Raw genomic sequence first — 21851 nt, 5'->3', positions numbered from 1 at the left:
TTTTTACAGTTGTAGTCCATGTGCTGATTTCTTTTAAGCATCTTTATTGAGATACAATTTACATATCATATAATTCATCCATTTAAAGTGTACAATTAAATGGTTTTTAGTATATTCACAGATATGTACAACCATCATCACAATAATTTTAGAACATTTTCATCACCTAAAAAAGAAACCTTGTACCCTTCAGCCATCATTTCCCACTTTCCCTTCCCCACCCAAGCCCAGAGCAACCACTAATCTACTTTCTATCTGTCTCTCTTTTTTCATATAGCCCTCCCAGTGCATGTGAAGTGGTACCTCTTTGTGGTTTTGATTTGCATTTTCCTAATGACTAGTGATGTTGAGCATCTTTTCACATGCTTATTGGCCATTTGTATATGTTCTTTGGAGAAATGTCTATTATTCAGATCCTTTGCCATTTTTAAATTGGGCTCTCTTTTTATTACTGTGTAAAACTACTAGATACCAGTCCCTTCTCAGATATATGATTTGCAAGTATTTTCTCCTACTTTGTCTCTACATTGTCTTTTCATTTTCTTGATAGTGTCCTTTGAAGCACAAAGTTTTTAATTTTGATGAAGTCCAGTTTATCTATTTTCTCTTTTGTTTCTTGTGCTTTTAGGGTCAAGAATATAGTGCTGAATCCAAGATCATGAAGATTTACCCGTATGTTTTCTTTTAATAGTTTTTATAGTTTTAGCTCTTACACATTTAGGTCTTTGATCCATGTTGATTTGTTGTTAATTTCTATACATGGTGTGAGATAAGGATACAACTTCATTCTTTTGCATGTGGATATCCGGTTGTCCCAGCACCATTTGTTGAAAAGAATAGTCTTTTCCCATTGAATGGTCTTGGCTAGAGATTGTTTTTTTTTTAAATATAAATTCAATTTAATTAACATATAGTGTTAATAGAGTCTCCCTCTCTGCTTTCATTTTATTTTTCCTTCCCCTTCCCCTATGTTCATTTGTTTTGTTTCTTTTTTTAAAAGATTTTATTTATTTATTTGAGAGAGAGAGAGCATGAGGGGGGGATGGTCAGAGGGAGAAGCAGACTCCCTGCTGAGCAGGGAGTCCTGCAACTCCAGGATAATGACCTGAGCCGAAGGCAGTTGCTTAACCAACTGAGCCACTCAAGCGCCCTCTGTTTTGTTTCCTTAACTCCACATTTGAGTGGAATCATATGATATTTGTCTTTCCCTGACTGACTTATTTTGCTTAGCATAATACCCTCTAGTTCCACCGACGTCGTTGCAAATGGCAAGATTTCATTCTTATTGATGGCTGAGTAATATTCCATTATATATATATATAAATACCACATATTCTTTATCTGTTTATCTGTCGATGGACATGGAGATTGTCTTTTGATTTTTAAAAATGGAGAGTCATGTAAAGGAGCAGAAGCCCTTGCTCCTAAGCTTTATCTAGAGCTCCTTTAATAGTGGTTCTCAAAGTGTGGACCGTGGACCAGCAGCATCAGCATCTCTCTTTTTTTTTTAAGATTTATTTATTTATTTGAGAGAAAGAGAGCACACAAGTGGAGTGAGGGGCAGAGGGGGAGGGGGAGAGAGAGAGAATCCTCAAGCAGACTCCCTGCTGAGCATGGAGCCTGACACATGGATCAATCCCAGAACCCCGAGATCATGACCTGAGCCAAAACGAAGAGTTGGCTGCTTAACTGACTGAGCCACCCAGGCACCACAATATCAGCATCTCTTAAAACTTAACTAGAAATATAAATTCTCAGGCTCTCCCTCAGGGCTAGGAATCAGAATTTCTGGGGGTGGGCCCCAGTAATCTGTTATAATAAGCCCTCTAGATGATTGTTAAATTGTGCTAAAGTTTTAAAAGCATTGCCCCATTCAACAGTTACCTTTCATAGGAATCAGGTCTCATCCCTTACAACTGTACCATTTAGTGGACTGGAGATGTGGAAATTTCATAAATTGGCTGGTAGGCCTTAACCTGATCTTGAAAACTGGTAATTCAGATGACTTTTTCTGCTCTTAACAAGAGAGTGGAGGGCAGGGAGTCGATTTAGTTCACTGTTGTAAACATGCTTTGTAGGAAGTACTCAGTGGAGTCTGTTGAATGAGTGCCTATATGAGTGAATGAGTGAAGCCAAAGAGATGGTTTGTTTCCTGGACTGTAGCCTGTGACATAGGAATGAAAGCTTTTTCCTTAAAAGCAGGCCTCGTAAAACACTTAAGAACATGTGGCAAAAAAATCTGCTTCCTAATTAGCAAGGATTTAATGACTTCCGGTTTCTAGTAATGGCAGTCTAGATTATTTGGAGTATCCTTCCCACTGAAAACAACCAAAAGTGCTGAAAAGGGAGCTTCTGGTTGGTGAATACATGGAGATGTGGGGGAGAGTAGTGCACTCAGAGAGCATGGAAGCACCATGCACCTTTCCATATACCTTGCCCTATGCATCTCTTCCATCTAGCTATTTCTGAGTTACATCCTTTTATAATAAACTGGTAATCTGTCACCAAGAGATGAACAGTACAATATTGTAGAGAACAAAGAACATTGATTCGTCACAGTTTCCATAGCACAGCAAAAAGGACAAGTCACCGTAGATAAGGACTCTGCCACACTCACCGTAGAATCCCCAGGATATAGAATAGTGTCTTGCAAATATATGATGCCTAACAAATATTTATCGACTAGGTAGTTTTCCTTGAGAGCAAGGAAATGTAACTCTTAAAAAGGGAATCAATTACTTTGGATTAACTTTTCTTGGAGAAGTTGAATTCTATTTCTATCTGACCTTATTGATTTACCTGGAGAAGACAGACTTAAAAACAAAAAACAAAAACCCTGAAAAGAAAAAAAGAAAAACATCTTTTTAAAAGCAACTAGTTGTTAACAAGACAGGAAAGAGTTACCAGAGCTCCATAAGAAGAAAATAGGACTCCAGAGAGGTAAACAAGCAAAGGAGACACTTTTGCCCTTAGGGCAGTGCCAATTCTTGCAAATTTTATTTCTGTTTTAAGGAGGTTTCTGGGTGAGGGGTACAGAAATCAGCCAAGTGACAAATCTCAAGGAGACCATCTCCACAATCAGTTGCAAAAGGTTACTCTCTCATATTAAAGATAAGTTAGAAGTAAACCACCTCTCTTGTTGTCTTTTGCTCAAATTTGCATCTGCCCACCATCTGACCTTGGTTTTAAGTGGTCCAGGATAGATAGTATACTGCCAGGCACCTTGCAGGACCAAGATTCCTTTCTGGAGGAAGGACTCTTGGGGGAATCACTATCTAAGATGAGTTCTAAAGAATGAGTAGGACATGTAGGTGGGGGAATAACACGTCAAAAGGCCTAGAGGTCAGAAAAGTGATGGAATTGAAAATTCCTGACAGTGTTGGCTCCAGAACCCTTCTTTGGAAAGGATCTGTTTTGTTTGATAAAATATTTTGTTAGGCCACTTGCTGTAGAGGTTGGGATTCTGCAAGTATGGGTGTTGGTAAGACACGGAGCCACCTAAGACTGATTAAGCTGCCCTGCAGAGGGAAGGATTTGGTTTTTTACTCTTGTGAGAGGAAGATGAGAGGAAAGTAGAGTAAAGGGAGATGAAGAAGGGAGAAGCCAGCAAGGTATTAGGAGGCTGGGGACTGCACTGGGTGAAAAGCCAGTGAGGAGGGGTGCCTGGGTGGCTCAGTCATTAAGCGTCTGCCTTCGGCTCAGGTCATGATCCCAGGGTCCTGGGATCGAGCCCCACATTGAGCTCCCTGCTCGGCGGGAAGCCTGCTTCTCCCTCTCCCGCTCCCCCTGCTTGTGTTCCCTCTCTCGCTGTGTCTCTGTCAAATAAATAAATAAAATCTTTAAAAAAAAAAAAAAAAAGAAAAGCCAGTGAGGAACCCCGGTGACAGCTGGGTTCAAGAACTTTTGAGAATACAGAAGTTACGGCTAAGAAGGGGCTTTAAGTTATGTGTTATATGGTGTGATGTGATTCTTCCTTTTGACCCCTAACTAATCAGGAAAGTTTACAAGGCTCACAAATGCTCTGTGTGGATGAGGTCTTTGGAGGAAACTGGAGAATGACTGTGTTTCACATCTGGGTCAAAGTGTTACTGAACAGAAGCAGCAGAAGTGGAACCAAAGGAAACCAAAGTCAGAAAGTCATTAATGACCAACCCCACCCCTATCCTGGGAATGTGGAAAGTTTTGAGGAAGGCTTTGGACTTCCAGAAGGTATGGAATAAAGATTTGAGTGGAACTTATCTAAATCTTAAGGCCTGAGAAAATGGAGTTGAATTTTGGGCCAAATCAGTAGAGATGATATAGAATTCAGGTATTTAAAGCACAGTAGAGAAGAGCTATGGTAGGAGGTGAAGCAAGAGAGGAAAACAAGAACAATAGCCTGTGTTGTTCAATGGTCAATTTAAATAGTTATATTTAAATTAGATGAGTCAATTTCTCAACATCTGACCTCCATATATATTACATTGTCCTAGGAAGATGAGCCAGTAGAAAATGTTAATCATTTGGGTGGGCATCCATCTAAAGCCAATAAGTTGCAGGAAACCATTTAAAATAAAAGGCAAAAGCAAACATAAGTCCTATTTCTCCTTTATTTTAGTGTCTCACATATCCCCTCTTAGCTTGAATACTAACTGCATCTTATAGAAGGAACTAATTAAAATAAATATTGAAGTTTTAGGATTAAATAATTTGAAAGCTTAAATAATACATGTCTCCACAACAAAGAAAATAACAGTAAATTGTTAGTACTGCAAGTTGTGGCCACATAAAATTAAGTGTTTACTTGTTTTTGAGATAGATAGGTTTCCTATGGATGAACAAGCATCTTGCTTTGGAGTCACTGTGGAGTTTTGAGCATTACATTCTACTTGGGCTGAATTTAGCCAGTAATTATTGGAAGGAATGATTAAAGGAAAGCTCAGAACAAACGTATTCTCATTTTTAGTTGGCAGAGAACTTGTAGTAAAAAAAAAAATACTCAAGAATCCTAAAGCAATGGAATGAATCCAGAAACCAAATGGGAACGTTTGATGAAATCTTAAGCAATTCTCAAGGCACTGCCTTAACTGATGTTTGTTTGTTTAATGAGCTAGAGAACTTGCTAGAGGTAAGGAGATGTCAACTGAATGGAAAACAGACATCTGTCATGATTTTGAATAGCTGTATCAGCCATTCTTGAATTTTCAATGGAAGGAATACAAAAGACTACCACTTGTTTACTGATATATATATTTTTAGTTTTATTTTATTATGTTGTGTTAATCACCATACATTACATCATTAGTTTTTGACGTAGTGTTCCATGATTCATTGTTTGCGTATAACACCCAGTGATCCATGCAGAACGTGCCCTTTTTAATACCCATCACCAGGCTAACCCATCCCCCCACCCCCTCCCCTCTAGAACCCTCAGTTTGTTTCTCAGAGTCCATGGCTACTGATATTTTTAAAGGAGATCAAGTCAGAGTATATATAATAGTGACTACTATAATTGCTCTAAAATACACCAGTGAAGAAAGTAACTGACTCCCGTTTGGCCAGTGGGTAAGCCAGAACCATAATCCTGGTTTTCTTACTGTTTTCAGTGCTTTCTGCTAGCCTAGTGGTTCTCAAAGTAAGCTGAAAAATTTCTAAAAATGAAGATTTCCTAGACCCACCTCAGACCTTGTGAGCCAGAATATCTCCAGATTGAGCCTGGGAATCTCTATTTTTAGAAAGCTGCTCATGTGGTTCTGATGTGTCCTGTGCATACCAGGGCGGGGAGCTAGACTGCCTATTCTGAAAAGAAAAAAGTATGCTGATGTGAGGAAGTCATTTTGCATTGTTGTTAAAATGGCTGAGTTCAGAACACATGATATTTAAAAAAGGTATCCCCTTAAGTACATCCAAGTTTAGAAAAGTGAACTGTTGAGAGCTAACATATGCTAGGATTCATACCCTTACCATTATGAAGGGTAATCCCTAAAGGCTAGGAGCTTTTTGTCTTGTTTTGCTCTTGAGATACCTTGAGGCTTGAGTTGGGAGCCACAGACCCTGACCTTGCTCTGAAGAAGTAAGCCTCAGCATTGACAGCAGTTCAGAAGAAAAAGAGAACTTCTGTTTCTGTAAGCTGCCCAGCTGCTTTTTAAGAGGGAGTTAAAAGGAGGGGTTGTGAGAATGCATGATCATCCTGGCTTTCCCATTTGGGGACGATGATAGGAAAAAATTCACATGGATTGAAGGGAAAGAAAGTTTTAGTTATTAGGAATCAGGAACATGGTTGTACCTACCTTTTGCTTCAAGTAGTACCTTACTGTAGTTTATAGGTAACTGAACATATGTTGTATTTAATTTTATAATCAGTTAATAAAAAGCAGCATTTTCTTAAAGATACTTCTCTTAAATTTCATGCCAGTTAAAAGGTTTTGGAACCAATTACTAACCAACCATAGGTTGGTATGTAGAAGAGGTAAACATTTCAGCGAGAAGCCTTACGAAAGTGCTTTTGAGGGGATAGTGAATTTATTCAGATAGGATAGCCTTAAATCCCTACTCAGATTCTTTTTGGCTAAATATAAAATTTTACCTTGCTTTTGAGCCAGGGACAGTTGCCTATCCCCAAATCATGCACAGTCTGCTAAGGGTTCCCTTTGACTCAAGGGAAGCCCTCCATAATCTGATCCCCTTGGAGCTGAGTAGTAGGACTTCAGGGCTGACAGCCGCTTTTGGGAATCAGGTAACAAAAGAGCACATGCAGCAAGGACTGACTCAATAGAATAAACTGAGTCTTCTTTCTCACAAATATGAAAATATTCCTTTTCATTAAGTGAAAATACCAGTTTACAAAAAATATGTTAAATATGATCTTTAAATTTTAAGAAATGGAGAAGACACATATTGAGATGTTAACGGTGGTGGTTATTCGGGATAAAGGAAGTACAGAGGTTTTCTCCCTTGTGCTTTAATTTCATAGCTTTTCCTTTGTTAGAAAAATGGAAAATTTGCTTTCTTTATGGATGTCCATGATTTCTAAATTATTTATAAGGAACGTGTGTTAGTTTTATCATTAGGAAAAAAAAGTCGCCTTCTTTTTTCATATAAAAAGCATGTTTACAAACTAGACTAGATCCATGGACGTCTGATCAAGATGGTGAAAGCCTCGATGGAAGAAAGAGTAAAGTCTATAGAGAACCAGTGTTTAGTCTGGCAAAGAGAATTCTTACAGAGCCAAAGGATCTTCAAACTTTTGAAGGGCTGCTGTCATGGAGATGATAGATTATTCTTATTTTGCAAAGCTTTGGAGAGAAGAACTAGGATCAGCAGGTAGAAATTAGGAGGAGGAAAAAATGTTCTCAGTAGAAAGAATTACTTAACAATCAGTAGCATTCAAAATTGGGATGGATTGTCTTTGTGGTAGTGACATTCCATTTTGGAAGTGTAAACTGAGGCTGAGTGGCTTTCTTTGTGGTTTCTTAAAGAAGGAATTCTTAAATGAGAGATTTGACCAATTGAAATTATAAACAAAACAAAACAACCACACAGGCTATTTTTTCACTGTCCAAGTGTTTTGAGATTTTCTTTTGCCTCAAAATGATTGAAGTAAAAACAGAAAGCTGGCACTAAGATCTTGGAAAATTACTTATTTGTACCCATTACTTCATATGTAAAATGGGGATGATAATAGTACTTATAGGGTTGTTGTGAGCATTAAAAGAACTGCTACATTCAAAGCATTTGGTTCAGTGCCCACTCACAGTAATTACTTGGTATACGTTAGGTGCAGTTTTAATAATAATTTGTAATTAATGTGTTACAGGAAATTCAGTAAAGCAAAAATTTAGATAGCAATCATGAACAACAGATTCTGGGAGTGTTTTTGAACAGATGGTGTTAGGGGATGTTAGGGAACCACTACACTACTCCTTATAAAATAAAAAGTTTGATTAAACAGATTAATTTTCAAATGAAGGAAGTGATCATTCTGGAGTTCCAGAATGTAGTGGATGAAATTGAGGTCTGCCTTGTAAAAAGACACACCAACTTACTTTTGATCAAGTTCCTAATGGATGTGGAGACTTTACAGTTAATTGTCATGTTATGCCATCCCTATGATGTGAAAACAGAAGAGCCCCCTAACTGAATGTTTTTTTCTCACATATATCACATATAAAAATAAACTAATGTATTAAAGCCCTTTTTAATTATTTACGTTCTCTAGTTTTTGTTTTACCTGTCCTCTGAGGCAGTTGGACGAACAGTTGTTTGTAGCGGAGTGTGCAGTTCATTAGAGTAGAAGGTATTGGACAGTATGTGAGCTCCTTCAAGCTCTCTGCAACAATAGGGCCTGCCACGAATTACCTCCATGTTTCTTGACTAAGATGGCACAGACTGGAAGAGAAGAGGAGGGCACACTCCGTTCAGCAGTCAGCTTGATTTGGTCCCTATCACAATGACCCTCCCTCAGGGAAGGCAGGGAACATACTTTATACTGCTGAATTGTTCAAGTCACCACTGCATAGAAATCACTTCACCAACAGGCCCTCTGTGGACCCTCGGATGATCACATCAGTAATAAATAGCAACTTAAATTCTATGGAAATGAATTTCAATGGAAACAAATCCACAAGTGGAAGATGTTCCTTAGTATAATCTAAACACTATGTGGATTACATGACATGTAGGTCCATATCCATAAAAGGCCACTACTGTATGGACATCAACTGAAATGATATTTTTGCCTCAAAATTTACCATAACTATTTAAGAAAGCTCAGCTGATCCCCCACTCCCTCCCCACCCCATAATATTTCCAAAAAGTAGGCAGAATCATCCAAAAGAATCAGCAGCTGTGCTTCTAAAGGTTTCAGGGATCCGGAATGAGAGAAACCCTTTGCAGAGTGGAGAAGCAGGGGCGCAGCACGAGCAGGACGCCAAAGGGGTGAGAATCCCACCCTCTCCCTCAGACTTGGAGGGGGAAGCCAAGGAGGCACCCTGGCTGGGACCGCGTGGCTCCCTGGCCATCAGCGTCCTGCCAAGCAGTGTGACTCGGGGGTTCGGACGCACCTGGGACATCCGCCTGGGAGCGGCTCTGGACCGCGTCTCCCCTTCCCCAGAGCTGGTGGGCCTCTGCGGGGCGTGGAATCCCGCTGTCATCCGCACCTGCGGGCCCGGGGAGCTTGCGGGCTGGGGGCAGGTGCGGGTGGGAGAGAGAGAGGGACCGCGGACAGGCCAGGGGTGGGGTTGAGGGTGCCTGTGACGGCAACCGTGACCGTGGCACTAGGTAATGCATTCTTGCGGGGCAGCGGGCGGCTCTTAGAGGTTTCGCAGGCTCGCTCCGCGACCCGTAGGAATGGGAAGTGGGACGTGAAGCGTGGAGGGAGGGCTAGACATCCAGTGTAGAGGTGAAAGGAACTCTTCTGGCGACCCAGGCCCCCGGCCCCGCCCCCACGCCTCGCCCCGCTCTGCCCCCAGGCGTCCTCTGGTGGCGGCTTCATGTTCTTCTTTGTGGGCTGCCTGTTCTAGGCTTTTCCCCTGGCCGAGGCGTTCGCTCGTGTGGACCGGGCAGAGGATGAGCACAGGGCCAGGATTGAGGGCCAGAGGACACCCTGGTGAGGCGGGAGCGATGAACCCATGTTCCCCCTCCACCTCCCCTTGCGGGAATGGAGAAGAGTGCCGCCACATCCAGGGTGGCTTTTCAGGACTCTGCGCGCGGAGCCCGCGGGATTGCGCCCTGTGAGAACCTCAGCTCTTCCTCCGCTGGGTGGGTGCGGACGTGGGGAACGGGCAGGTTGGCCTGCGGATGCCCTATGCAGTTCCCAAGGATCTAGCCCCACCTTGATGACCTCAGTTACCCGCACCCCTGCCCTTGCCTTCCCCAGCCGCCCGAAACCAAATGTGAACCACGTTTCTGCACTTAAAGAGCCACGAGTTTCTCTGATGACTGAGAACTGGGCTCCCCAGAGGGATGGGGGCGTGGGAAGCTTAGGTTTCGGGAGAGGCTAGAACCAAGCCTGCAGGAACACAGAAGGATGTGGGGGTAAGAGTGATCATCACCTCTGAGAAGGGAGGTGTGACAGTGTCCTCGTTCTCTGCCTTTTTTTTTTTTTTTTTTTTTTACAACTTTTTAATCAGCCGACCAGTGGTTATCATTTTATGCTGTGCCTTCTAGGTTAATGTTAGCTGATGTGAGGGAAAGAAAGGTACATTGGAGTAGGCAAGGTAGTCATTTTGTATTCTTGGTCAACTTTTTAGTCCCGGCACCTCTTCCACAACTCCACTTGCAAGAGTAAATACTGCTGGAGATAGAGTTGTGAATTAGGTGGTTTGCCTATGCCTTTTACTCCTTTAAACATCTTTCCCCCCCAAAAAAAACTTCTCATGGAAGTCCATCCTAACTTTTTTTTAAATTTTGTTTTGTCCTTTTGCTGCTCTAGGGTTTTCAGGATTTCCCTTTAAATTCCTTCCCATTAAATTTCCTGTCAGCTCAGCCTATTTCCTGTGCCCAGCCTTCCATTAATTTCCATATTCCACCTTTCTCTTGTGCTTGACCTTTGTCCCATTTCCTTATGGCTTGATTCTTCCTGGGAGGTAATAATTGAGCATAATAGATTGAATCAGGCATATCTGCTGAAGCTGCATCACTAGCTCCATGTTTGTATGTATGTGAATGGTTGTGGTACCAGGGAAGTTAGGGCAACAATGGGTTGGTTGACCAGGATATATGGTGATAGTCTACAGGTTCTCCTGGGTTTGAAATTTTATTTTCTGTCAAGTGGGAGTAAAGGATAGGAAAATATAATTACTTATTTTTAAATTTGCTATTTCCAAATAAAACTTATAGGCAAGAAAAAAATTCATTGTCAGGGGGCGCCTGGGTGGCTCAGTCGTTAAGCGTCTGCCTTTGGCTCAGGTCATGATCCCAGAGTCCTGGGATCGAGCCCCGCATCGGGCTCCCTGCTCGGTGGGAAGCCTGCTTCTCCCTCTCCCACTCCCCCTGCTTGTGTTCCCTCTCTTGCTGTGTCTCTGATAAATACATAAATAAAATCTTTAAAAAAAATTCATTGTCAGATCTTTATAAAACAAGAGAAATCCTTCCCTATCTGAAAGTTTCCTGAGGATGTCAAGACTGGGTCTACTTGACCATGCTCCTTATTCTAGGCTTTTTTAACTTAACTCACACCACCTCAGCCATCAGGTGATATATATGTGACCCCAACAACACAAAGTAGCCACTTACGGGGAGGTGCTCAAAATAACTGACTTCTTAGGTCTATCACCACCACCAGCGGAGTCAGTAGCCTCGGATCACTTTCCTACTTCTGACAGGTTGATCTCTCCTTCATCACCTCATTTACCTTAATATATTCTTTGAGTCACCACTAATCCTTCCAGCAGGGAAAATGAAATTTGGGATTGAAAAAATGTATGCATAGAATATTGTGGCTGGGTTGACAAAAATTCCAAACCCCTAAAGTTAGACCTTTAACCTTCAAGGAAATAATATATAGGAAGACTATAATAATGTAAATTATTAGTTATACTCTGTAACCTTTGTTTTAAATCTGTTATTGAGACTTTTATTTTTTATTTATTTATTTATTTTTAAGATTTTATTTATTTGCAAGAGAGAGAATGAGAGACAGAGAGCATGAGAGGGAGGAGGGTCAGAGGGAGAAGCAGACTCCCTGCTGAGCAGGGAGCCTGATGTGGGACTCGATCCCGGGACTCCAGGATCATGACCTGAGCCGAAGGCAGTCGCTTAACCAACTGAGCCACGCAGGCGCCCTATCGAGACTTTTAAATAAGTGGTATTTGATAATGAACCAAATAAGGTTTTGAGATATCTGGTACTTCTTGGCAGATAGGAGTATTTAAAAAAATTCCCACCTCCCAGTTTTGATATAATTGACATATAACATTGTATAAGTTTAAAGTGTACAGCATAATGACTACATATATGTGTATGTAATGAAATAATTATCACAATAATTTTAGTTGTTAGCATCTGTCACCATGTTTAGTTACAAAAAAGACTTTTTTCCCCTTGTGATGAAATCTTTCAGGATTTGCTCTCTTAGTAACTTCAGATATACCATATAGCATTAACTCTAGTCATCCTGTTGTGCATTATCTCCCAGTACTTTTTGTATTTGGAAATTTGTACTTTTTGACCACCTTCACTTGATTCCCTCATTTCTTACCCCCTGCCTTTGGTGACTACAGATGTGATCTTTTTTTCTATGAGTTTGGTTTTTTTTTTTTTTTGGATTCCACATATAAGTGAGATCATACAGTATTTATCTTTCTCTTATTTTACTTAGCATAATGCCCTCAAGATCCATACATGTCATTATGAATGCAGGATTTTTTTTTTTTAAGATTTATTTGTGAGAGAGAGGGAAGGAGAATGAGAGAGAAAGTGAACAAGCAGGGAGAGCAGCAGGCAGAGGGAGAAACAGACTCCCTCCTGAGCAAGGAACCAGATGCAGCACTTGATCCCAGGATCCTGGGATCATGACCTGAGCTGAAGGCAGACCCTTAAGCAACTGAGCCACCCAGGTGTCCCGAATGCAGGGTTTCTTTATTTTAATGGCTGAACAGTTTTCGTGTGTGTGTGTGTTTGTGCATGTGCCACATTTTCTTTATCCACTCATCTGTTGATGGACACAGGTTGTTCCATGTCTTGGCTATTATAAATAATGCTGCAGTGGACATGGGGTGTACAGATTCCTTTTGATATAGTTATTTCATGAGTATTTTATAAAGATTATTTATTTATTTGAGAGAGAGAGAGAGGGAGAGAGCACAAGCAAGGGGAGTGGGAGAGGGAGAAGCAGGCTCCTCGCTGAGCAGGGAGCCTGAAGTGGGGCATGATCCCAGGACCCTGGGATCATGACCTGGCTGAAGGCAGATGCTTAACTGGCAGAGCCACCCAGGCGCCCTCATGAGTACTTTTTAAAGGGAAAAAGTTTGAGTCTTATTCCTTGCCTAGAAGATGGGTTGGGAAGTCTCTTTCAGTGACTTTAAAATATACATTTAAAAAAATTGCAAAGCTTAAAACCTCATTGATTCCAATGTATATATCCTACTTATTAGGATGACAAAAATACATATTCTGCTGGCTTTAAAATTGAACTGATTACAGATGAGTTTAATGACACTTTAATTAATAGTAAATTGAGTTTTTTTGCCTTAAGTAGCTAAGGAACTATGTAGTCATTGAAATGACATAGATGCAGATATTTATAAAATGTGCTTATTTAGTAAATAATCCCTAATTGCCTAGAATGTGTCAGGGATTGTCCCAGTGCCTGCAATCTCTGGGGATATGGACCCAGGGACCAGTTATAGTCCAATGTGTAGGTGCAGCATCGAGAGGCAAACACTCTTGCACTTCTAGCCTCAAGAATTATGGAAGTGAGGACTGTAGTCATGCTGTATATTTTCTTCCTAGTCTAGGTGGACTAGCTCCAAAGATGGCCCCCAGTGAACCACAGCTCCTGCTATTAATGCTCATGTGTACTTCCCACCTACATTTGAATGGGCTGGTCTGTGACTCATGTTAACCACTTGAATGCAGTAGAAGTGATGCTGTACCAATTCTAGACCTAGTCTTTAAGAGGATTGGCAGCTTCTACTTTCTCCTTCTTGGAACATTTGCTTTTGGGAGCTCTGAACCACCATGAAATAAGTCTGACTGCCTTACTGGAGAGACCCTGTGGAAAGATTACATGAAGAGGGAGAGAGACCCTGTTGTCATAATGTCCCTGTTATCTGAAGAGATGACTCCAGTCCCACCTGTCATCTGACTCAACCACATGAGAGGCCCCAGGTGACACCAGCGAAGAACTGCCCACATGATCTCAGTCAACCTACAGAATCACAAGGTAATAAAACAGTTTTTCTTTAAAACCACCAAGTCCTGGGAGGGCTTATCATGCAGTAATAGATAACCAAACACTTGTTATGTAATGTTTGTACATATTGTGTAACTTTTTGTCTTTCTTATTTTTTTAAATATTAGAATGTTTTAATATTTTAATGTTAATTAAAGGATGTTTGTTGGTGGTTGACTTTACAGTGTAGTATTTAAGATGCAGAATATTTTGATGGCATTGTAACTAAACTAGGAGAGGAAATTAACATCATTCAGAAGTAGACATGGTGAGTGTTAGGACCGTCTGGGGAGTGAGTGATAGTATATTCATTTGTATGAAAAATAATTTCATCATTTTAGGTGGAAGCATGCCATATTATTATTGCATTGATGTTTAAATATGGGTAGAGAGGTGTCTGTGGATACCGAAGGGCCAAAGGAGTGGACTTTAGGCTAGTTCATGCCACAGTAACATATAACCCCTGAATCGAAGTGGCCTGAAATCTCAGTAGCTAGTTTCTCCTTATGCTCCAATACTGCAGGGGGCCTCTGGACCTTGTCATTCAGGGGTCTAGGTTGATGGAAAACCTACTGTCTGACAATTCTGCCATCTCAGTATGGGGGCCTCAAGATTTGGACCAGCAGAAGGGAGTGTAGATAATTAAGTACCAGCTCTTAAATGTTTCTACTCAGAAGTGATTTGCATCAGTTTCTAAACATTTCAGTGGCCACAGGAAATAACAGGACGTGGCCTGGGATATGTCATGTTCCTATATATCTAGAAAAAGAGGGAACTGGAAATGTTAGTGAGTTTTAGAAACATCAGTTACAGTGTTCTACTACTTTGCCTCCCTCCAAGTTTTAGCTTCATCCTATCATTCTCTACACTGCCACCTGGGAGACTTTTGTAAAATGCAAATCTGACATGTAAAATGCAAATCTTGCTTGAAAGATATGAGTTGGCCAGAACTGGCCTTTAGAAGTGGCCTGCCATTGCGGGAGGGTATGGGCTGGATACAGCTGCTGGTGGAGAGAGAGTGGTCTAATGGCACAGCTGGAACTCTTCTTTGTAGCTGCTGGGCTCTGGTGGTGAATAATAATAATAGAGGATCAGTACCTGAAACAGAAGTGTCTTACACTGTTACCTTTGCCTTGCAGGGTCATTCCAGTACCCTCTACTGATGAAGTTTAAAATTCTGCCACCTGACAAAGGAGAAGCTTTTGTGGGATCCAAGTCCACTATCACAAAACGCAGGGCAAAGAAGAGTGAATTTGGAATGGAGAACCAATAAATTGATAATTTGCACACCTTAGCAAAGATAATTTATTTAACACATACTATGTGCCAGGTGCTATGATAGAATTATGTGTGTGTGTGTGTAGGTGTACATAATTTTAAATCCCACAGCAGCCCTGTGAAGTAGATATTATTCTTATTTGACATATATGAAAAATGATCCATGTTTGTCTGGACATCAAAGCTATGCTCTTTTCTGCTATCCTGATATTCTTTTCTTCTCTGTGGAAAGTTAAATGCACCCTCATGTCTTCCCCTTTAGTGCTTGCCTCTGTATTACAACACTTATATTGCAGTACCTATTGGTTTGTATGTCTACCTCTCTCCATAATATAGGAGTTCCTAAAAAGCAGGAATAGTGTTTTTCGATTCATTTTGGGTTCCTAATGCACACCTTTAGTGCTTAGTACCTAACAGGCACTTAAATGCTCATGAAAAGAATAATTGTTTGGGTGTTCCCTCCTTGAAGCCAGTGCCAGTGGGCTAAATAATTCTGGAAACACCTAGGTAGGTACCAAGTAAATCTGTTGAATTGGGTTGAATATTTGCCATTGGATTAAGCTAGTTGGGTCTTGTTGAGTCTTGAGAATAGGGAAAGCCTTTTTTGTTTTTATTTTATTTTATAGTTTGGTTTATTTATTAATACTATAATGTGGTGGGAAACTGTCTATTTAAAATCTCTTTGATATGTTTTTGTGCCTAGGAGATCTTTGATTCCTAAAAAACACTTGGCCCATAGTATAATGGTACAATTTTAGTTCACACTCCTGGGTAGGTTCTGATGTTGGTCATTCCATTAAATTTCCTTTAGGTCCACATTTTACCTCTGTCACTTTTTCAAGTAAGGAATTTTGGAATCATCCTTTGGATTATGTTGTTGGTATTGAAAGAGTATTGAGTTTTTTTCTGGCAGGCAGTTAAATTACCAGCATGTATGAGACTTGGTTTTAGGCTTTATTAAGGTGGGTCTATTTCAACTTTGCCCCTGACTCTTTGCCCCTTTATAAAGGGGCCTTAGCTGAATGGCCAGAATGTTCACCAAAGTCCCTTCACTGTCCCTAGGCCTGAACTCCAGTGTGTCCCCAGCACTGTTCAGTGTCTAGAATCTTTATTCAGTTCTCGTGCTTCCAGCAGCTATTCTAGTCCTGGATTTTGCTGTGTGTTTGAGACCCTCCCTCACAGGTCAGAGTTAAGATTCATGAGCTTCCAGGACTTGGTAACCCCTAATTTATCCTCTGCTTCCCCAACTTATTGTCATTATTATTTGTTTTGTTTTTTTCTATTCTTGTTTTGGTACGTCTCTGTCATCACTTTTCTATATTTCATCTCTGTACATTTCAGTACATCTCTGTCATCACTTTTCTGTATTCCCTCTGCTGAAATGCCTAGTTTCGTTTCTGTTTTCCTAACTATACATATTGTATCACACATAGGTAAGAAAAACTGTTGAATAAAAAAGAAACAATAAGATCTAAAGCTCCATGACATTTATTTAAGTTAAACACAACGGAAAAAGTGACATAATCAATATGGTGACATAGGCCATTCTTCACTTCAGTCCCCCTATATAAGAAGACCAACTAGCAACTATCTATAGACAAGACATTGTGAAAATCGCAGAACCCAGGGGTGAGGCTGAAGCACCTCCATGTCTGCAGAGATTGAGAAGAACCTCATTAGGAGAGTAGGAGGAGTGACTGCACTCTGATTGTATTGCCCCTCCATGCCTGGATGCACTGAAGTCCCCCCAGGGCCTATGGTTTCACAAGTGGGGAAAAATATAGAGCCCTAGGTGGACATCCAGCCTCTGAGCATCGTGGGATGCTTCCCAGGAAACCCACTTGGGTCTTCCTTCACAGAGATGGCTGGGAGAATCTGTGGAGCTCAACCACTGGGGATAAGATAGAGATGGAGAAGAGGTTAGGGCTTACAGCAACCGAAGCTCAGAACTTGGCAAATCACATTCCTGCTTGCAGTGGTGCCTGAGCAGAGGTCCTAGCCAGTGGCCCTGTCTGGACAGGGAACTTGGTTGGCAGTTCTGCTTGATTTGGGTCCCTAGCAACAGGCTTTACCAGCTGTTGAGCCTGTTCTATGCCTCCTCACCCGAGGCAGGGAAGTAAATTTCCATCTGCACCCAATTCTTGAATATAGCTTCCAATCCCACCTGATCAGGAAATCCAGGCAACCACAGAGTCCATCCTACAGCCATGCACAGGCAGGGAGCCAGGTCAGCAGTTTTGCCCAACTATTAAGTGTAGCTCTGGCCCCACCCACATAACCAGGGAGTGTGAACAGTGACCTTAGGAAGGCTTGCAGTCAAGCCTATATTACTGCCCAGCTGTGGAGCCCAGCCTACAGCCCAACCCAATTGCTGAACCCAGTCCATGGCCTTACCTAATTGGGAACCCAGCCAGTTACGCTGCTAGACCTCAGTGTACACTATCTAGCCCCACCAAAGTACAGGATACAGCTGGACCCCTCCTGACCAGAGAGCATAGCCAGCAGCCTACCTCATCATGAAGCATAGCCTGTAGTCTTGCCCAGCTTCAGGGTCTGTGGCCTTGCCTATTCATAGGAACTAGCCTGAGGCCTGTCCAACCCTGAAGCTCTGCCTGCAGTCCCACCCGAGCACAGAGTCCAGTCAGCAGCAGCATCCAGTTGGAGAGCACAGTCTGAGATCCGATCTAACAGGAGCAATTGCAGAGCTCAGCCCATAGCCTTTCCCAACCGTGGAGTTCAACCAGTGGCATCACCCACCATGGAACATAGCCTGTGACCTTGCCTGACCAGAGATGATTGCAAAGCCCAGCTAGTGGCCACATCTGACTGTGAAGCACAGCCAACAGCCTCACCCCATGAGAGAGCCCACCCAACAACTTTGCTTGACATGTAGCTCAGCCAGGAGGCCTACCCTGGAGCTCAGCCGGTGGCACCGTCCCCCCTTACAACCTCAGAGCATAAGCAGTGGCCTCGCTCGACTAGACCCTGATAGCAAGCCCAGTTGCTCACAGACTGTGCCAGCTGACCCATCCAGTCCAGCTGAGCTGACTAGTGAAGATCTTTCTCTGCTGAAATGAACCTGTAAAGTATAGAAGAAGACACTGCTATTCAAATGCATAGATACAAATGCAGGGAATCAAGGATCATGAAGAATCAGGGAAACATGACTAAAGGAAACTAATAAAGGTTCAATAACTGACCCTAAAAAAATGGAGATCTATGAACTGTCTGATAAAGAATTCAGAATAACCCTCTGAAGAAATTCAGTGAACTATAAGAACACACAGAAAGTTAAACAAAATTAGGAAAACAATGCATAAACAAAATGAGAAGTTCAACCAAGAAATGGAAACCATAAAAACCCCAAACAGAAATCCTAGAACTAGAATACAATGACTGAACTGAAGAATTTAATAGAGAGCTTCAACAGCACACTTGACTAAGCAGAAGAAAGAATCAGTGAACTAAAGGTAGGGCATTTGAAATTATCCAGTCAGAGGAGCAAAAAGAAAAAAGAATGAAAAAGAGTGAAGAAAGCCTATGGGACTTATACCATCAAGAGAAACAGTAAAATGGAAATCCCAGAAGGAGAACAGAAAGAGAAAGGGACAGAAAATCTATTTTTTAAAAGATTTTATTTAAGAGAGAGAGTGAGTGGGGGGAGGAGCAGAGGGAGAGGGACAAGTGGGCTTTGTGCTGAGTGTGGAGCCCCATGCAGGGCTTGATCCCCCTGAGATCATGACCTGAGCTGAAATGAAGAGTTCGATGCTTAACCGACTGAGCCACCCAGCCACCCCCAGAAAGTCTCTTTAAAGCAATAATGGCTGAAAACTTCCCAAATTTGGGGAGATAAATTGACATCCAGATTCATGGGGTCTAAACAACCCCAAATAGGTTGAACCCATAAAGGGCTACACTAAGATATTATAATTAAATTGTCAAAATTTGGAACAAAGAATCTTGAAAGCAGGAAAAATGAGTTGTCACATACATGGGAGGCAGTCGGGGTGCCTGTGTGGCTCAGTCATTAAGCGTCTGTCTTCGGCTCAGGTCATGATCCTGGGGTCCTGGGATCGAGCCCCTGCATTGGGCTCTTTGCTCAGCGGGAAGCCTGCTTCTCCTTCTCCCACTCCCCCTGCTTGTGTTCCCTCTCTTGCTATATCTCTCTCTGTCAAATAAATAAATAAAATCTTTAAAAAAAGAAAGAAACTTTGCAGTCTAGGAGAGAGTGGTATGATATATTTAAAATATTGAAAGAAAAAAAAAACCTGTCAACCAAGAATACTATACCTGACAAAGCTGTACTTTAAAAGGGAACAGAAAGACTTCCCCTAAGAAACAAAAGCTGAGGGAATTCATCACCACTAGACATGACTTACAAGAAATGCCAAAGGGCATTCTTCAAGCTGAAATAAAAGGATGTTAATTAACATGATAAAAAGTGAATATGTAAAAGTCACTGGTAATGGTAAACATATAGTCAAAGTCAGATTTTCTAATATTGTAATGGTGGTGCATAATTTACAACTCTTGTTTAAAAGTTCAAAAACAAATGTATTAAAAATAGCCATAACTACAATAATATGTTACTGGATACATGATATAAAAAGACATACATTGTATCATCAATAACCTAAAATGTGAGAGTGGGGGAGAAATAAAAGTATAAAGTATCTGTATGCTACCAAAGTTGAGTTGCTATTAGCTTAAAATAGGATATTATAAGTATAAGATATTTTGTGTAAGTCTCGTGGCAACCACAAAAGAAAATCTGGATTAGATATGCAAAAATTATGATAAAAGAGTCAAAGTATACTACCACAAAAAGTCATCAAGTAACAAAGGAAGACAGTAAGAGAGGAAGCAGGAACCAAAAATCTACAAAGCAGTCAGAAAAAAATGAACAAAATGGCAATAGTAAGTCCTTGCCTATCAATAATTGCTTTTAAAATAAATGGATTAGATTCTTCAATCTAAAGATAGAATGAATGCATAAAAAAAGATCCAATGATATGCTGCTCCTAAGAGACTCACTTAACTGTAAGGACACACATGGACTGAGAGTGAAGGGCTGGAAAGAGATATTTCAAGCAAATGATAATCAAAAGACAGCAGACATAGCTTTACTTAGACAAAATGGACTTTAAGCTAAAAATGGTCTAAAGAGACAAGATCATTATAAAAATGATAAAGGTGTCAATTCATCAGGAAGATACAACAATTGTAAATATTTATGCAGCCAGGGGCGCCTGGGTGGCTCAGTTGGTCAAGCGACTGCCTTCAGCTCAGGTCGTGATCCTGGAGTCCCAGGATTGAGTCCCGCATCGGGCTCCCTGCTCAGCGGGGAGTCTGCTTCTCCCTCTCCCACTCCCCCCTCTTGTGCTTTCTCTCTCAAATAAATAAATAAAATCTTTAAAAAAAAAAAATTTATGCAGCCAACATCAGAGCCCCTAAATACATAAAGCAAATACTAACAGAACTAAAAGGTGAAGTAAACAACAATGCAGTAATAGCTGGGAACTTTAATACCTCTCTCTCAACAATGAATAGATCATCCAGACAGAGAATCAATAAGGAAACAGCGATTTGAACAACATTCATCCAACAGCAGCAGAATACACACTTTTCTCAAGTGCACACAGAACATTTTCTAGAATGGATCATATGTTAGGTCACAAAAGAAGTCTTTAAAAAGATACTGAATCGTTCAATATCTTTTTTGATCACAATAGTATGAAACTAGAAATAAATAATAGGAGGAAAATTGGAAAATTCATAAGTGGAAATTAGAACACTTCTGAGCAATGAATGGGTCAAAGAAGAAATAAAAAGGAAATAAAAGATATCTTGAGATAAAATGAAAACACAGCATACCAAAATACAGGATATGCAGCAAAAGCAGTTCTAAGGGCTTATAGTGATATATGCATACATCAAGAAAAAAGAAAGACCTCAAATGAACAACCTAACTAGTTCCTCAAGGAATTAGAAAAAGAGCAAATTAAACCCAAAGTAATCAGGAGGATGGAAATAAACATTAGAGCAGAAGTAAACTAAATAGAGAATAGAAAAACAATAGAAAAGATTAACAAAACTAAGAGTTGGTTCTTTGAAAAGATGAACAAAAAGGACAAACCTTTAGCTAGACTAGCCAAGCAAAAAAGAGGACCCAAGTTAATAAAATTATAAATGAAAAAGGAGGCATTATAATTGATACCACAGAAATAGAAAGGATCATAAGAAACTACAATGAATAATTGTACACCAACAAGGTGGACAACCTAGAAGAAATGGATAAATTCCTAGAAGCATGCAACCTACCAAGACTGAGTCAGAAAGCAATAGAATATCTGAACAGATCAATAATGAGTAAGGAGATTGAATCAGTAATCAAAAACCTTATAACACAGAAAAGCCCACGACCAGATAATTTCATTGGTGAATTCTATGAAGTACTTACAGAAGAAGTAACACCAATCCTTCTCAAACTCTTCGGAAAAAAATAGAAGAAGGGTAACACTCTCACACTTATTTTACAAGGCCAGCATTACCCTGCTACCAAAGCTTGATAAGGACATTACAAGAAAAGAAAACTATAGGCCAATATCCCTGGTAGATACAGTTGCAAAAATTCTCAACAAAATACTACAAAACTAAGTTCCACAACACATTAAAAGTATCTTATCAAGTGAGATTCATC

At 40.7% G+C, this 21851-nt stretch overlaps 1 protein-coding gene and 1 long non-coding RNA gene across 5 annotated transcripts in view; one reads left to right on the top strand and one right to left on the bottom strand.

The window, feature by feature from the left end:
* CUNH7orf31 (chromosome unknown C7orf31 homolog) overlaps window positions 1-8343 on the bottom strand; it is a 36734-nt gene extending 28391 nt beyond the window's left edge. The window contains exon 1 of the mRNA XM_032401902.1: window positions 8210-8343. Within this exon, the coding sequence (XP_032257793.1) occupies window positions 8210-8343 (134 nt within the window). The remainder of the gene's footprint in view (window positions 1-8209) is intronic.
* LOC116630952 overlaps window positions 1-15242 on the top strand; it is a 55701-nt gene extending 40459 nt beyond the window's left edge. The window contains exons 3-5 of one of the 4 annotated variants that reach the window (XR_004299052.1): window positions 3996-4209; window positions 13432-13864; window positions 15013-15242. This is a non-coding gene — a long non-coding RNA (uncharacterized LOC116630952). Of the gene's footprint in view, window positions 1-628; window positions 673-3995; window positions 4210-13431; window positions 13865-15012 lie in introns of all 4 variants that reach the window. The other 3 variants (XR_004299051.1, XR_004299050.1, XR_004299049.1) reach the window with 3 other exon arrangements.
* Window positions 15243-21851: the final 6609 nt, after the last annotated feature.

This window comes from Phoca vitulina, unplaced genomic scaffold (assembly GCF_004348235.1).
Source record: "Phoca vitulina isolate PV1807 unplaced genomic scaffold, GSC_HSeal_1.0 scaffold4, whole genome shotgun sequence".
In the NCBI taxonomy this organism is placed as follows: domain Eukaryota; kingdom Metazoa; phylum Chordata; class Mammalia; order Carnivora; family Phocidae; genus Phoca; species Phoca vitulina.
Note: the sequence above shows the minus strand (reverse complement) of the source record. Positions and strands in the feature narration are given on the sequence as shown.